This window comes from Petromyzon marinus, chromosome 2 (assembly GCF_048934315.1).
Source record: "Petromyzon marinus isolate PM22_M1 ecotype Great Lakes invasive population chromosome 2, UKy_Petmar_22M1.pri1.0, whole genome shotgun sequence".
In the NCBI taxonomy this organism is placed as follows: Eukaryota; Metazoa; Chordata; class Hyperoartia; order Petromyzontiformes; family Petromyzontidae; genus Petromyzon; species Petromyzon marinus.
This window is the reverse complement of record NC_133668.1, coordinates 12,126,266-12,144,497: the sequence shown is the minus strand read 5'-3', so window position 1 is coordinate 12,144,497 and position 18,232 is coordinate 12,126,266. Positions and strand designations below refer to the sequence as shown.

Genomic DNA, 18,232 nt, shown 5'->3' with positions numbered 1-18,232 from the left:
TCAAATAACTAACGGTTTGCCATAATATGACGCCCTTCAAACTGTCCTGTTATGCAGAATGAACTGACTTTTGGTGAATATTGTATAATGTCAGCATATTGTAGTGTGCCAACCAGTGGCTCAGTTGTACAGAGGCAATGTACTCTCCGAGAGGCTCTCGTTTTAAGCATCCACTGTATGTACCAAGGGGCCCAGGTGTTACGCTCGATGTATGCACCAAGGGACCTGGGGGCCCTAGTGGTCAACTCACACTGCAAGCACCCAGGCGACCCGGGGGCCCTAGTGATCAGCTCACGCTTTAAGCATCGTGGGGCCTCACATTGTAAGCGCTGCGGGACCCGGGGGCCCTAGTGGTCAGCTCACGCTTTAAGCACCGTGGGGCCTCACATTGTAAGCGCTGCGGGGCCCGGGGGCTCTAGTGATCAGCTCAAGCTTTAAGCGCCGTGGGGCCTAGGGGCCCTAGTGGTCAGCTCACGCTTTAAAATGCCAAGGGGCCTGGGGGCCCTCACACTGTAAGCGCTAAGGGGCGCAGGAATCCTAGTGGTAAACTTACGTTTTAAACACAAAAGGGTCTGGGGGCCCTCACATTGTAAGCACTCAGGGGTCTGGGAGTGGTCAGCTTGTGCTGTGCACACTGAGGGCCCTGGTGTTCAACTTCCTTCGGAAGTCTTGGGCCATACACCGTGCGCGGCCTGAGGCTTGGAGGCCCCCTGGCAAAATGAGGCCCCGCGGCACTGGCCCCACTGGCCCGGTCCATCATCCAGCCTTGGGTGTTGTAGGTGGAGGGTTTGTTACCTGGTCAGGAGTTGGCAGAGCTCAATTTCACCCCCTTGTATGCATGGTGGGTTTTCTATGGGTGCTATTATATCCTCTGACATGAAGCCAAACATTCAGTTATGGAATTGCTAAAACATCCCAATGCAGAACTCTCCTGAGCAGGAAAATACATCTTGAGGACCAGGGCAAATCATTGGTATTTTTCCTTTATCTTTATACTTTTGAAGAAAGGAAAGTTAGACGCCTAATTCTGGGTTAACCTCGGCAAAGTTTAGGACCGGTTGAAAATGTCATCCGCAAACTGACATTATGGGGATCATAGAACCATACTCTAACCAGTGCTAAACCACTCCCCACACACACGCACACATCCTCTCTCAGCACCTCGCCGACCCAGCAGGTGGCTAGGGTCTCACCTGCAAGTCGTCGAGGCTGGGCTTGAGCAGCACGTTGGGGATGGCCAGTATGATCTCGGTGCAGAAGAGGGGCATGTGACCCTGCTGCACTCTCTGCTGCTCCGCATAGGGCCCGGCCGTCTGCAGGCGGCGGCGGAGGGCATCCAGTGAGCGCCGTGTGCCTGCCCGCACCGATAGCGGAGGTGGGGAATACGCATTCAAATTTTATTTGATGCAAATGACCAATTAACCACGTTTGTGTAATTTAGATACCAATTGCAAATTACAAATGTAATGAAATTGTATATTTCAATGACATATAATTTAGATGCCCATATCATTGCGGGCCACGTGGGATGGGGGTCAGGATGAGCTCCACTAGATATCACATTTTAACAGGCAACTCCATGTCTTATAAATATAATGTATAGACAAAAAAACTTCAGCTTGTACCATCATAATCAGCCATGATATATATCCACTGCTGCATGAAGGCCTCCCCAAGTCATTGCCATCTATCATGATCTTGCTATGCAACAATCTCTCTTTTCAAACAAATTCGTGTTGCACAAGCTAAACGAAGGTTCAGACTTTTCTCTACATTGTGAGCAACAAAGTTAAATGCAGCAAAATTCAGTTGTACTGTACTAGGCTCCCACATTCATGCTTTCTTCCTTCATCAACCCACAGTGACGGATGTGGTGAAGTATGGTCAATAACCTCCATGTTCCACATAGTCTGGGGCAGCCCTCATTCAACAGTGGATTCACAAAAAAGCAGTACACGTACAATAATAAGGCATCAATGCATCGATTGTAATAATTTCTTGCACTCGTAATGCATGAATCAAATCGTGCTCTTCAGATCTGCAGCTTTGGTACAGCACTTATATTATAACTCAGTATAATTTTTTGCTTGTGCTATACAGCTCTCCAATGTGTTTTCTGGTTGTACCATGTGGTGTTCGGTATGTTGGCAGCAGCCAACAACATTATATAACTGCGGGAGAATGTCAGCTGCTCCATTTATTTCCTGAAGGAACTCCCCCAGTAAGTGGAGAAAAGCATTGGATGCCGTGTCAAACAACAGGTGGTACAACTAGAAAACACATCGGAGAACTGCACTCATATTTGTTGCCAGGCCCCATGGCTCTTGAGTGGTGTTGGCTGTACCGGGAAATTGGACACTCACAGCGGACGAGCGCCTCCGTGTTGCGCTGACAGATCTGCCCTGTGAAGTTGTAGTAGGCGCACGACAGGCACTCCTGGCAGCGAGTCTTGTGCTTCAAGTCCGGGTGTAGGCATGGAAATCCATCCTGCGGCCGGTTACACATCGACCACCATGAATCACAGTGTACCAGGGCACCACTAAACTATAATCTACAGTCAAAAGACAATGTAATCACTTGCTCAAATGAGCAATGAGGAGGCGGGCACTCGTAGTCACTCCTTTGAGTGCTAAACAGGCTCAATACTGCTTCGTCGAGATCCAATAATGATCACTGGGTCGTATATAAGCCCATTGAAACCATAGTTTTTTTCAAGGGAGAGCTGTGTTTAAATAGGTATAAAATATGAACAAAACAAATCCCAGTGTGAAAGAAAAGCAGTGCAAATAACACACCAAATGAGGGAATGCTGTGGCACGTGGAGCTGGACTACCTTGATGTCGGCCTGCTCAGCAGGCTTCAGCTTTGTCTTGAGTAAGTCGAGAAGGTCTAACACAGACTTCTCCACAAAATCGCTTTGTCTGCAGGATCAAAGGTAGTTCGCAATCAAAGCATCCACAATATGCACACAATTCAAGAAATGAGCATCACTAGCATAATTTTGACAATATCATGTTCATAGCTGCATAAGTAAAATGATGGTACAAATCAAGAATGGAAAACTTTAATAAAACATTTCCAGCACTGACATACACCATGGGAAGTTATTCCTGGAATGTGTATGCAGCTGGCAGAGTAATTTGCCAATCCCTTTTTTAAGTGTAAAGCCAATCGATGTAAATTCAATTGTGTATGGCACATGAATCTATTTGTTAATGCTCTAAAAGTTTCACAAACCATGGCTATACTTATGGAAATCCGACCTAACGTAAATGCTCCCATAAATTATGTAAGAAATATGTGGAAATGTTTGCGTTAGTTACGCAAATAGTGCAGCGTGGTGAGGGTGCGGATGAATACCACGGAGTGAGGCGTAGGTCCTGTCTTACAAGGGACAGCTTAATCCTAGCTTCACTAGAATTAAGGTAAATGGATATTGTTGTATCATTACATTATTCGTTTCCTTTTGTAGCATTATGTAATTGTTTGTTTTCTATGCTTAGAACTATCTTTTTTTCCCATGTTTCTATTGCTAGTTTTCTTCATTTTAAGTTTATTTCATGATATATTTACTGTATGTACTGTGTGTGTAAGTGTGTGTATCTGAATTTATGCGTATGTGTGTGTGTAGACGAGCCTACTACACATTTGTCTTTGTGTGTGTATGTAGCAGTTGGCACAGTAGGGGGCACAGTAGGGGGCACAGGTGGTGCATCGGCTAGTCATCTCAGTCCGTCGACCCATGGCACCTAGGTCTGCCCCGTGACCTCCTGCCAGTGGGCGTTCGACACTTCACGTGGCCTTAACGTGCACATAGCCTGGCATAAGCGCCGTGGTGACGTCAACGCCACTTGTTGTATAGCTGTGGTATCGCGGTTAGTGCGCCGTGCTACGAACCCAGCGACCTGAGTTCGATTCCCGCTCACGGCCAACACCAGTGACGATTATCTGAACTGGTCCTGGGCCTCCCCGAGGTCGACTTAGCCTCAAATAAGTACCTGCTGTGGTGTGTAAACATCACCAGTGGGGAGGCAAACGCGGCCGGATGTGGTGTTAGCCACCCAGCCCTTTGTGTGCCGTGCCGGCTTTCATAGGTGCTCACTAACAGCACTTGCCCCAACAATCTGTTACAGGCTATAGGGGAGATCTTTGTCTTTGTGCGTATGTGAAATCTAGCGATAGCCTAATGCACAGTAAGCAAACATTCGGAAGTGACAATTAATGTTGTTAACAATTAATATTCAAATGATTCGTGGTTTTCATAAACAATCTGATGCAGTAATTAAGGGTAGTGTTAGGGTAGATATTCGATTCAATGAAAGAATCAGAGAAAGATACATGTAGCGATAGAAAGCGGACGACAGCGCAAAATACAGTACTGAGAGAAAACGGTAGGTGAGGCACAACTATTTCCGGCTATGAGATTTTATCTTGATTTTGGGGGGGAAATTGTTCAGTTTCCGACATACGGGAAATTCGGGTTACGGATCGTTCTCGGCAATCTAACCCTTCCGTAACCCAGGGACTGCCTTATAGGCATTTCACTTCATGCACCTACAATGAAAAAGGATCCTTTTAAGGCACCCAGGCCACACCATACACAAAGGGGTAAGCCTAGGCCTCGGCAAGGTAAGGTAATTTACCCTTTTTACTGGGTAAAAGGGTAAAGGTGTCGACATGCCAAGGGGTAAGGTAAAGGGTAGGGTAAAGGTAGCTCGGAAGAATTACCCGGTAGGGTAAAGGTAGCGCGAAGTATTACTCGGTAAATACGGTACCTTGTTTACCACTAAAAGCTCCGTGGCGCAGTCCGTGGCTTGCATTTAATAAGTAATATTTTTTTTTCATTAAAACACGCTTTTATGAAATGTTCTAGTAATAGCAGAACTCCACGACTCCAGGAAGTGGCCCCGAAGCTTGCCATAACGTAAGGGACCGTGGCCAATTACAGCCAACGTCAGTTGACAGAGGACAATTAGACCCAAGCCGAAACATAACATATAAAAAAGAATGTTTAAAAATATATATGTTAAAAAAATTTTATGATATAATATAGTATTGTCATCAGTATGACATAAGTATACCAAGTTTGCAGTCGATACCACATTGGGAAGTGGGTTAAAATTGAGTTACAAGATTTGAGGATACGACAACAACATACGTGTAAAATTGGAATCATCGAGAGTATTCTATGTGAATAAAGCGCTCTACCTAGCATTTATCGTTATAAACATTTTTCATGTGTAGTAGTACCCCAGTAATTACCCTGTAATCGGGTAATTTGTATGGGGTAAGGGTAAAAGGTAGGGTAAAGGTAGGCTCGTTGCTTTTAACCTTTTACTTTACCTGCTGAAGGGTAAAAGGTAGGGTAGAGTGATTGTATTTTGGTAAGGTAAAAGTTCGGGTAAAGGTAGGCTCGTTGTTTTTACCTTTTACCTTCCCTTGCCAAGGCCTAGGTAAGCCCCATGTGCTTACAAAATAACAATAGCAAAATTTACACGATGTAACACATGTTTTGTTCCAGGGTAGTAAATGTTATTTCCTAATTGCGTATGCTTAAACAGTATATACAATGGCTATTATTCCCCACAAACTTTGCTTTTGTGACCAGGACAGTGATATTTTGAAATTTACTTATTTTCAATGAGAAAATGGGCGAATTTTCATCTTTTCGTTCACGTAAAGTCAGAAAAAACAACATATGAATCAAAATTAACATATATTTAGACTAAAGTAATACAAAAATGACTACAAAAGTTTGTGGGGAATAATAGCCATTTTCTGTACTTTTGAGGCATAAGCAATTAGGAAATAACACTTACTACCCAGGAACCAAAAAATTGTTACACTGTTATAAGAACCACTTCTAAAACTTTGTCAATTATGACAAACTCATTAGACATAAATTAGCATGCTGGCTGGAAATTATAAATAGCCATGATAATTAACACAAAAGGTGATTTCTAGACAGCAAATGGTGTGACTACAACCATAAAATCGATCCTCCCATCATGCCTTGCATGTCAGGTGACATCAGCCTACGATGTCTGTAATGTGCACAACCTTGTCCTAGACCACCAACTCTAAATAATAAAAATCAGTCATGTTATTTTAGACCGCAGCAGCAGTAGCAGCAACAGGACGATAGAACTGTATATCCATTTCATCCTTCATCATTGCGTTCATTCGAACCGCATCTTGTGACCGGTGCTGCAGACCAATCTTTGAGCACTCACGTGGCCAGGCTTTTGGTGGCGGACGCGACCATGGTCTCGGTGGCCGCCATGAAGGCCAGCATGTCGAGGGGCTCCTCCTCGGGGAGGGTGAGCAATGGTGTGAAGGACATGTCATAAAGTGTGGCCTCCACGCGACACTCCATAATGTCCACCACCTGCTTGGTGGTCTGCTTCAGCTGCACCACCGCTGCCTGGATCTCCTCAATGTCTGCAGGTTTTGTGGTGGCACAGGGGTTTGGAAGATTCATTAAGTGTCTGAAACTCTTACTGACTTATCATGTCTAAGATATTCTTAAATAACATAACAGACTTCCATTCTGTGGCATCCTATTGGCTTTCCAGATCAATATTATTCAGCATGTATTTGTTTAAGCAAACTAAATCTGGACTGTTTTCAACTTTCTTTATTTTGTAATGCAGAAGCATAATATTCAAATCCAGTAGCATAATATGGCACCAGTGTAAAATATCACTCTTTCATCACATTACTTAAAATACCGTAGCTACCACAACCATTGTTCATCCACTGAAAGAGTCAGTGCACCACACAACAAACCCGTCAAGCAGCTCCAATTATCTTGTAGCAAGTCATCATCGTGGACATGAAATTACATTGCCGTGGATTTAATGGCCCATTTGCAGCTGCCCCCCATCTGCCCAATGATGCTGTCTTAGGTCACGGGGGGCTGACTCACAAGTGTCGATGTTGAGCGATGTCCAGGAGATGATGGTGAGGCCTGGCAGGATGGCGTCCTCGACAAGGGCCACACACGGTGTCATGAGCGGCTGTAGTATGGGTGGGATGGAGGACACTGCCTGCGTGTACTCCTGCAGAGCCTCAAGCAGCCTGTTATTGGCCCGGGGACACAAACCCGCGCACCACGCCAGCGCACACACACAACAAAGTCAAAGTGATTTCCTGCTCAAGTGGGCATTGAGATGGTACTCGGCTCTTGTTTACAGAACCGGCACCATCGGTAGCAATTCCAAATTCCCATGGCGGAGGCAAGTCTATTGATCTCGAATGGATTATAGGGATAAAAGCCGGCATGGAGCAGGGCTCTGGGCTGCTGTGGGGGAATCAAGAAACCATCGTCGCCATCGTCGTCCTGGAGCGGGCTGTCTTCATCATCTTGGATCGGGGAACCTTATAGTCTTGGAAGGCTAAATTTACATATTGTCTCCATGACTGCTATGCGTCCGCTCCTATGTAGTCAGCCAACTACATGGGGAGCGTCATGTAGAATCATAGAAGTTACCCAGCTGGATATAGTCAACTCGCGGTTATCCGTTAAAATATCAGCGAGTCGGTGGACTTTATTCATAAATATATATAACTGAACAAGACGGTGTCTCTGAGAGCTACATTACACATACACAGTGGTCACCCATTCATGGTGGTCACCCATCCAAGTAATATCCGGACAAAACCCTGCTGAACTTTTTAGATAAGACGTGATCGCATGCATTTCAGGTTATATGGCCATAGGCTGAACTCAAACACTTATATATATTAAAATATATATAAATTAATATATATTTCAATATTGAAAACGTGTTTCATCAACTGGATGGGTGTGCAAACGATAGGCAGGGCTGCCCTGACCTTGTGTGGTGGTGCTTGATCTGCTGCTCCTTTTGACATAGGTTAATGACCGCCTCAGGCACCTGGAAGCCCAGCTTGTGGAGGTGCTTGGCCTCCATCAGGAGCTCGAAAATGGCCAGGTCAAAGTTGACAAAGAACTCCTGAGAAATAACATTTCCAATTATGCGATTAATGATTTGAGCTCACACTCAGCTCAGTGATCTTTAGTAGGTATGTAACTGGGGCTTAATTTGAGCTGCCGAGTCTATAGGCAATACAGAAAATATTTCTGCATCCAGCACACTACATCCAATATACCTCTCGCTCAGGTGTCATAGGCATGGAGCTGTGAGGTGGCTAGGGGATAAAAACCTGTCCCCCTCTGGGCAGCTACATTACCTTCTTCTTTGGGTAACGAACGAGCAACGACGAGAGGAGACTGTTCCGGACTAGATCCACGGCGCGACTCCATGCCCGGTGGTACAGCAGCTCAAACTCCAGCAGCACGGCCGCCATTTTGTTGTAGTTGCGCACGGTGATCTTGCCCTCGGACGTCTGTGTAGGTGGCAGCAAAACGTCTGCATTGGAACACTCAATATTGCATCGTTGGGCTCTTACCTGGTTTTAAATAAAGTCTAAATTTCGGCCAGGTTGCTCAGCGGTTGAACGAGTAGCTCACAATCAGAAGGTAGCGAGTTTAAATCCTGGTTATGGGTTGACTCAGCTCATTCTCCCTCCGTTGTCAATAAAATAGGTACCACTTTGTGAGGAATTCAGCAGCGGTTGTCCTATGGATAGATTCATCCTACCATAGGAGTAGAGAATTTCCACCAATGGCATATGGCTGTAAACAGATGAGCATCGCCTCAATTTTCATTTAAGCATGGAGTATGTGGCGAATTGTATATTAAATTAGATTTCTACTCTCATGATAGACGCATGAAATGGCGACCCCTGCAGCCACTAAAAATGCTACATTCAGCCAAATGTTTAAATAATATAATTGTTGAATCATTACCTTGAATTGTGATAATCCATCAAATCACATGGGGGAAGAATCGTTACATGCCTACTAGATATCATTGTAAAAACATTTCGTGATGTTTTATAAGTTTACGTCAAGTCAAAGTGTTGGAGAGGTTGGAGCTCATACTCAACAGTCATGAGCCAGTACTGACATTTCCACATTCCTTTATTGGGGATCAGTCTGTATTGCACTGTAATTGTAATTTTCAGCCCTTTGTCAACCCACTACTGGATGAAGGCCACTCCTTGCCAAGTCAGTTACAGGGCTTTGTTTTTTCAACTGCGTTCAAAGACCCAAGTGATTTTAAAACTCTTGCAACCCCCTACATGAAAACACAAGTTCCTAGCCATCTCAACCACAGATTTAAACTACAACCTTACCTGAAGGACATCTCGCTTGTTGTTCAAGAACTTCATGGGGATGTCGATCTTGCGGAACAGCTGCCGGGCCCACATGATCTTCCCGGACACCTGCCAATCAGCGCCGAGGGATAGGCACAGGGCAGCGTTAAAGTGTGAACGAGTGAGTTCCAGGACGGGCGGCGATGGAGATCGCGATGGTGCTGTGCTGCGGCGAGTCTCACCGGTGGGATGTTGCGCGGGATGGGCGGGTTCTGCTTCTGCTTCTGGTAGGTTCTCCTCACCATGTCCATGTCACGCGCGTAGCGGTGCAGCACCAGCTGGTACTTCTCCATGAGCTGCAGGCGTCCGCCTGCAATCCGCTCAAACTTGCCCAGCAACTCGAGCATTTTCTCTGTCTGGAGGTGACCCAGTCGTGTGTATATTAGCTGTGCACATGCTGTGATATGCTCTGTGCTACACCCAGTGCTGTAGAGGTGCAGTGCCGCTATCAGGCCATTCCTTTAAAGCATCCTGCTGAGCAGAATATACTCCAAGGTGCAATGTCTTACTTGCCAGATGCAAGCACTCCTATTTCAGTGGAAAATGAGAGATATCTTGGTAGCATGCAACCGTGGAAATCCTGACCAGCCCGTGGACCACATTGTAAACCAATGTGAAGTTCAAAAATTCAGCGGAGGCATTGAAGATATCCATGCAGCTTCCCCCGAGGCTGTCCTTTGCCTATCAAACCTGGACATGGACTTACAAGTTTCTATACAAAACAATACACAAGAAGAATGCCTCACTTAATAGAAGAGCAAATTGAGCAATGACAGCGTTGTCCTTGCAGCTGGTAAATCGTGCCAAATCGTGAAGGTATCCAGCACTTCTTCTTTTGTACAGCAGGACCATTAGCATCATTAAATCTTGATGTCAAGGTTGGTGAGCTATTAGAACGATGTTGTGAATGACAAGGACGGTGCCACCAAATTAGCAACGATGTGTTCCACAGTTTGGGCTCCAATTATCACGGTTGGCTAGGTACGGTGTGAAAGAATTTCAACATACATGATAGTCACGGTCGCATTGTGGAGTGCTTTCATCTTCTCCTGGCACTTACCGTGAGCGACTTCTCAAACCACGAGTCGACAAATGTCTGCAGGCTCTGGTAGAGTCCTTCAGTCTGGGAGCAGAATTCTTTGTAGTCTATGTCAAACTGGTTGATGAAAAGTGACACGTATTTTAATTAGCATTTTTTTAATTGGAGGAATATTTTTCATTGTTACAACATATGCAAGGTTAAATGTTTTAACCACTAACATTCAATGTGGCCAGGTGGCTCAGAGTTCAGAATCGGCACAACTGAGATCGAGGGTTAGATTCTGTATTTCAGCCATCATGATTAAACTGGGTTCTTAACTATAATATGGATAAACTCAGTTGGTCCTCAACAGCTACACAAAAAAAGGCTATCGCATTAAATTTGTTTTTTCGCTTCATTTGGCAAAATTTCAGCTTTGAAAATTCTAAAATATTGGAATCTCTACCAGACAATTAACTTGTCTACAGCAGGGCATGTGGGAAAGTGCAGCATCCCTCATGTGGATGAAAGATCAGCAGTATTTGTGAAATATCCCCTGTTGTGGTTTGTTCGAAAACATAGGGTGATGCATTGCTCTATGAGAGACTGGAACGGGTATTTTTTTTACATCATGATGCCAATAGCACAATTTGAATAAACATTGACATATTTTTTACAATTATAATCACAAATATTCATATACAGAAATTGGCACATCCCCTAAGAGCCAGCTCACTTGGACACGAGTTAATGCAATGTCAGCTCTGAAATCTATACACTAATGCACTGATTTCTCTGTTCAGTGAGCTGACACTTTCTGGAATTTTCCGCCCCAGCAGTGCTCTGTGCTGCTGAGCCATCAATCACTGCACACCAGACTGGGAGCCGCTATCCTCCAGTTTCACGGGAGAGTAGGGGCAGTAACACACACCACCCCACCAGAGAGCACATTATGCACTCGCTGCCCCACAACAATGGGCCTAACATACGTTACAATGACCATGTATGATAAAATACCCTCGGATTTACAGTAACGTGCAGATATAGCACAGACAGTCATACCATACATAAAAACCTGTGTGCAGCATTGTCACAGTGCAATATATGGGAGATGGGCAATGCGTGAATGTGGCAGGTGCATAGTGTGAGAATGAGTAGTGGCATCATGAGACCAGTGATGATTGTAAGTGTGTGTGGTCACACATTTGAAAACAAATGCGTGTTGTGTCCAAATGCAGTTACAGATGCGCTGGTGTTTGTATCATTAAGTACCAATTCTTAGGAACATGAAATAAGTAATCCTGCCTTTAAGTGTGCATCGCACACTAAATGTGTGGGAGACTTGAGGTCTGCTAAACGTACATTACGCCCTGCATAGTCTCAAAGTATATCGCAATATTATGGTCCCCCATTGCAGAGGATGCACCGTAATCAAGTTTACGTCGGGGATGCCTTCTTAAAATGTGCGACAAATATCGAAACGACATAAATCAAATACATTTTTTTTACAAGAGCTAAACAAAAACAACGGAGAATATGGTGAAGAATATGGTGTGTTAATGCGCGCATTTTCATCCTATACATACCCACAATGTTAAGTAAATATCTGAAAATACTGTACTCAATATTAGTGTACAGCAGTAAACTTTAACACAAATTATGCAGGGTACAGTAATATAGGTACACTATTAAATCACCAACATACTGTACATAAATAATATATCGTACTCTACAGTACAGTCCATTTATTGATACGCAATGCAAAGTAGTTCATGTATAGGGTAGGTGGAGGCGAGGGCTGAGAGGCGACGGATACGAAAAAGGACAGATGCTGTCAGTGACGTAATTGTGGTTTGAGGCGACGCATATCAAGCACTGGTATTAATAAAGTGACAACATATTTGCAAAACGGCATAAAATTGGGAGACGTAGATCGGGTTATTACTGTAATGAGTGATGCACAGATTAATTGACTCAAGTACATTTTCACATTCAGGATATAGGCCTTTAATTGTGAATGTAAGAATCTATTATATTAAAATGTATATGTTGCAAAAATGCAGGAATGCAAAAAATTGGAGTTGGGAACATTCTCAGAAGTGAAGGCTTAATGAAGGAAAATCTGGAAGGAAGCATGTTAAGGAAGGGGAGACCATGCAGTTACTAAGAAACTTAAGATCAGACAGAATGGAGGGCATTTGCACCAAAGACCTGCCTTTGGTCAGAAGAATGAATAACATATTACATGTAATCAGTTCAAGTAAACCCTGCAGCTACTACAGGCGTCACATTCACCAAAATGGCAAAAGTCTTCTATAGTGACGCTGATACGTGGCAATTCGTCCAATTTCATCAAATAGTTAAATACCTAGCGCGCACTAAACAAATGTACGCATGCACACGCGGGCGACTTTTGGCAACTGCGGGCGCACCTCGCTCTTGCGGTGGTCGAGTACATCGTAGGTCTTGGCCTTGGTGTTGGTGGCGAGGGCCTGGTAGCGCAGGAATATCTTGTCGATGCCCTCAATGCGCACGTGCTGCAGCCCTGCTAAGCTCTGCATCGTCTGCAGCATGTCCGACAGCTTGCGCAGCCTCATGCAGAAGGAGTCAAACTTCCCAAAGATGTAGTTCTCACTGCAGGCGACATCGGCAAGCAACAACAATTTCCCGCAGGTAATTTTTTTTTTATAGAAAGTCATCCGATGATGGGCTGTCGTTCATCACAGAGGTTATCTAGACAAGTGGTTCCCATCCTGTGGTTTGTGGACAACTAGTTGTCTGCAAAGGAGTTTTTATTGCTCCATGGAACTGTTTCAGACAACTCAATTAAAAGTAGTTTTAATTTTGAACATTTTTATTTATGAATGGTGGTCTGTAAACTAAAAATGTGTGGGTTTGCATTGGTCCATGGTCCCATAAAGGTTGGGAACCACTCATCTAGACTCATTTTTTGCTGCAATAGACTTTGTTGGCCAAGGCATGCAAAAATACATTAACAAATTTCCATCTTATATTTACCGATATAATAAATTGGCACAACGAGATCTCCCTTGTTTGTAACCTTGCAAAGGTTAATGCGACGACTGATATGATGCATATTTTAAGGGGTGCAAGCTCACTGGAAGGTTTCCCAAGCAGGAATTAGGAGAGAGGAAAAAACACTATTTTGATTCCACAACAAATCATCTCAAAGTGCAGCATTGAAATGATTACCCGTAGGTATACAGAAGATATAATTAAATGAGTAAATTTACTCTGGAGTATTGTTATTTATACGCATATCATGCATGTAACGGGTCAAGATTTTATCTCGTAATAAAAATTGTTGAGCATTGTGGTCAATGTAGTTCATTTAGTGGGAGCTACAGATGGAAGTCACAACAACCCATTGCATTCAACATACAGGAATACATGATAATTGTATTGCATAGAATTTGATGTGTGAAATCAGCTCGAGCGGAGGATATAGATGATCTGGTACAACGCAGCACAGTGAGAGATTGCAATGGCTTTGGAAGGCCTGCATCCAGCCATGGATAGATCACAACTGATGATGATAACAATAATTATGATCATGAGCAAAATAATGCACTTTAATCATTACATTGGGTGTTGACCCTACCTGAATTCAAACTGGCGTGGGTTGTTGCTCTGACGCAGGTGCTGCTTGGTCTCGTGGAAGCAGTGCTGGTACTCTTCATTGAGTCGTATGCACTCACTCATCCGCTGCAGCAAATTGTCCCTGCGTGTGGCAAGCGACACAACGTCAAGAGGTGCATTTGCAACAAATCGCAAGATATTGGATTAATAATGATTATAAACCAGGTTTTATGCAAGAGTTTGTGCACAAATAATGTAACTAGCCAGGTCGCTCAGCAGTGTAGCGAGTGGCTTGCAGTGGAAAAGGTCAAGTCCTGATAGACGATTGACTCAGACCATCATCCTTCCTCGGTAAATAAAATAGGTACCGCTTTGTGGGGAAGTCAACAGTTGTTGACCTGTAAAACTCGTCCCCGCCATCTGAATATCGAATTTCAACCACTGGCTCACGACTGTAAAACAGGTGAGCACTGCCTCAATGCTCAATGGAGCAAGAAAGCACTTTTGACTTGAAAAACATTGTACAGATAACTCTCAACTATCCGGGGACAAACTGAAAATAATTCAACTCCAAGTAATGCAACTGCTGAAGGTGTCCACAGCAGCGTGTGGCAAAAGCTCGACCAAAAAAACTGTTTACAAGAGAATGCGGAATTCAGGTTTTAAACGGCAGTTATCAGACTAAAACTTGCATACACTAACATAAATTTGTCAAAAACACCTTCACTTGGGCAAAATAAATTAGACCATTATGATTCTAATACAACTCTAATTTGGCTGAGTAATGCACAGGCGTTCCCATGTGCTCACCAGTCGTGGTCCCAGATTTTGCCCCCGCCCTGGTGCAGGTACGCCTTGCAGGTGGCGATCATTTGGTTGGTGACCTTGACGAACAGTGACGTCATGTGCTCAGATGAGTTGTAGTAGCGGGAGATGGTGTGCACCATGCGGATGTTGCTCATTAGGCCTGGGATGGTCTGTATTAGCAAGGGCTGCACACAGAAAGATGATTATTATCACAAAGTATACATAAAGTACATCTAATATTAATTTTAGGTATTTTGGTATTTGTATGTAATGTTGATTTTATTGATTTATAGCCCTTTGTCAATCCATGGCTGGATGAAGGCCTCCTCTTTCGGTGTTAAGCTGTTGGGGTTGATTAACCATATTTCACCATGCTGGTCGGTGACGTTTTGTGAGGGAAAAAACGGTGTTTTTTTCCCCTGAACTTTGTTCCAATTGTATTGTGAGAGTTATATCACGAGACAAAGCGTCCATTCAAAACTCTTGCAGAGCTGTGAATAATTCCATGTTACTGAATGGCTTGCGGAAGGAGATATCGCATAACTACTTCTTCCATTCCTTCACGTGAGCTTGAGCCACACGAGGGGTAATGCACTTTCCTGAGATTTACAAAGATTTATGATTTCAAATTTTCAGAGTTGGACTTTTTGCCATCTCCTGAAAAAATTAATTTAACCTGATGCGGTTTTTGTCCAAAGGCAAACTGGCTCAGATCACCAAATCGCTACAATTGAGAATTCAGATTAACCTGGTCCAAATTTTTTGAAATGACTCGTAAATGGCTAAACTAGGTTATAAACTAGGTTATTAATTGTCACCCTTACCACAAAAACTTGGCAGGACCCTCCTAAAAATTACTCTTGAAACTCAGCGAGGCATTCCTGGGTAAACAAGCGTAATAATAATCTTCTATCTATATAAAAGTAAAAAATTGTGTGTGAGTGCTGGACGGGCAACGCTGTCGTGGTCAGTGCTGTGGGGGGAGGGACAATTAAAATTGGCCTTTCTCCTCATGGCGCTTGTGACTACCACAGCGGCGAAATGGTGGCTCTGGACGGGTGCGAGGGGCTGGTAACCCCTCCACCTTCAATTAACTTACCGTTAAATCATGACGACTAAATTTAATTAATAAGCTTGTGCGAGAGGCCAAGGGACAGGCGTCTATGACGTCTCCTGACCAAACCCCATTTGGCGGAGCCAGGAGACTGAATCCTTACCCTCGGGGCTGCTCCAGAAACAACAAAAAACCACTCAGTGTGGCCACATGGAATGTTCGAACGCTCACTGCGGAGGAGAGGCTGCCACTCCTCTGTCGGGAGCTGGACCGGAACTGCCTGGATCTCTATGGTATTCAGGAGGTCCGGTGGACCGGCTCGATCTCCTGCCACCATGAGGGGTGGACAGTCCTCTTCTCGGGGCAGAAGACTGCCAAACAACAGGGAGTGGCTCTTCTTCTGAACAAAAGAATGGAGGGGGCATGGGAGCATGGCAGTGAGGTGGGGGAAGCTGTAAGCCCCAGGCTACTTTGGGCTCGCCTTCCTATCAACCAGAGGCGAGGAGTAGTGGTCGTGGTTACTTATGCCCCCACCGAAGGTGAACATCCGTGGAGGGATGCAGGCAAGGCCGATGAGTCAGATGCCTTCTATGACCTCCTGTCACAGGTGCTAGCTAAAGTGGCCCCTCAGAACAGAGTAATCTTGTTGGGTGACTTCAATGCCCGAGTTGGTCATAATGCTGGCACCTGGTCTGGAGTGATTGGAAGGCATAGGCCAGATCAGCTCAATAACAACAGCAGGAGGCTGCTAGATTTTTGCGCAGCCCATGGGCTTGTAATTACCAACACGCTGTTCCGGCATCGGCGCATCCACACAACATCATGGATGCATGCCAGGTCCAAGCAAGAATATCTGCTGGACTACATAGTGACAGAACAGCGAATGCGGGACCATGTCATTGACACCAGGACCTACCGTGGAGCTGATCTGCCCACTGACCATCGACTTGTCATCTGTAAGATGCGCCTGCCATTCTTCCACTCTAGTGGTGGGCGTACACCCAGGATCCGATTCAAACCCTTAGTGGCATGGTCTCAGCTAGCTGTTGAAAGTTGCAAGCGAGAATTTCATCATCACTTGTGGCTGGGGTTGGCATCGTCCCCCACTCCTCTTGATGTCGAGGGGAAATAGGTGAGGTTTAGGACTGTGGCTCATGCAGCTGAAATGGCTGCTTTGGGTACACGGTCCAGACCTCCCCAGAGACCCTGGCTGACAGAGGAGATGTTCAAGCTGGCTGAGAAAAAGCGACAGGCCCACTCTCGTCGGCTACAGCATCCCACGGCGGAGAATGAGGAGGCTTACCGCAGCCTTCGCTCGGAGGTTCGGAGAGCCATGAGGCGCTGCAAGGATGGGTGGTGGTCGCGGGTTGCTGAGGAGATGGAGTCTGCCTCAGTGGCCCGCGATCACAAATCGCTCCTTAATTCCATCAAAAAAGTAACCTGCAGCGCCACACCTATTACCATCATCTTTAGGGGAAAGAACGGTGATCCAATCTCCGTCCCTCAGGAACAGGTTTGCATATTTGCTGAGCATTTCTGTGAGGTCCTGGAGGAGGGGACATCCCTCAGCCTGGATAACGTGGGACAACGTGGGGATGACCCTGCCGAGGTTGCGGTGCCTCAAATATTGGAGGAAGTAACCCCCTGTGAGTGGCTGGCTGAGGTGCCATCTGTTGAGGAAGTACTGAAGGCGATCCAGAGTCTGAGACCAGGAAAGGCACCGGGCAGAGATGATCTCCCAAGCGAAATGCTGAGGGAGGGAGGGCGGCGTTTGTGCACAGACTGCCCTACATGACACCATAACAACAGTCTGGACCACTGGACGGGTTCCGCAGGACTGGAAGGATGCCCTGGTGGTCCCTCACTTTAAGAAGGGCGACCGCACAGACTGTAACAACTACAGGGGCATCTCACTTCTCAGTGTGCCGGGAAAGGTCCTGGCAAGGATTATTCAATTTCGCCTTGCTAGGCACGCTGAGGAGAGGCTTGCAGAGCCCCAATGTGGTTTCAGGAAAGGGCGGTCCTGCACGGATGCCATATTTTCTGTCCGTCTGCTAAAGCAGAGGTGTAGGGAATTCCAACAAGACCTACATCTCTGCTTTATTGACCTGGTCAAGGCCTATGATACCATCAGTAGGCCTGGTTTGTTCTTCATGCTTTCGGAGTCCCTGACCCTCTGCTCACGATGATTAAGGACCTACATGATGGTGAGCGGGCCCGCGCAAAACTACGTGGCCGGGAGTCGGAGCCATTCGCTGTACACCTTGGAGTGCGACAGGGATGTCCTCTGCCTCCCACATTATTTAACATCTATTTTGACCACGTAGTTCGTGAGGCCTTCAATAGCTGTACCGGAGGAATTTCCATCTGGTACAGATACAATGGGAGGCTGATCGATGCCCGGATGCGGTCAAGGGATGGCTCCCTATTGCTCAACCATGTTATGTATGCCGATGATCTGGTAATCGCTGCTCACTCAGAGGAGGAGTTGGAGGCGCTGCTGC

The 18,232-nt window shown here is 45.3% G+C and overlaps 1 protein-coding gene across 2 annotated transcripts in view; it reads right to left on the bottom strand.

Annotated features, from left to right (window-relative positions):
• Positions 1–18,232, bottom strand: part of LOC116947221 (dynein axonemal heavy chain 5-like) — a 95,587-nt gene that overhangs the window by 56,458 nt on the left and 20,897 nt on the right. For both annotated transcript variants that reach the window (XM_032962729.2, XM_032962738.2), the window contains exons 12-24: positions 14,678–14,859; positions 13,890–14,009; positions 12,700–12,901; positions 10,307–10,402; positions 9,429–9,602; positions 9,226–9,315; positions 8,218–8,373; positions 7,840–7,979; positions 6,929–7,080; positions 6,234–6,441; positions 2,834–2,921; positions 2,364–2,487; positions 1,194–1,354 (exon numbers count right to left, since the gene is read on the bottom strand). In XM_032962729.2, the coding sequence (XP_032818620.1) occupies positions 1,194–1,354; positions 2,364–2,487; positions 2,834–2,921; positions 6,234–6,441; positions 6,929–7,080; positions 7,840–7,979; positions 8,218–8,373; positions 9,226–9,315; positions 9,429–9,602; positions 10,307–10,402; positions 12,700–12,901; positions 13,890–14,009; positions 14,678–14,859 (1,893 nt within the window). The remainder of the gene's footprint in view (positions 1–1,193; positions 1,355–2,363; positions 2,488–2,833; positions 2,922–6,233; positions 6,442–6,928; positions 7,081–7,839; positions 7,980–8,217; positions 8,374–9,225; positions 9,316–9,428; positions 9,603–10,306; positions 10,403–12,699; positions 12,902–13,889; positions 14,010–14,677; positions 14,860–18,232) is intronic.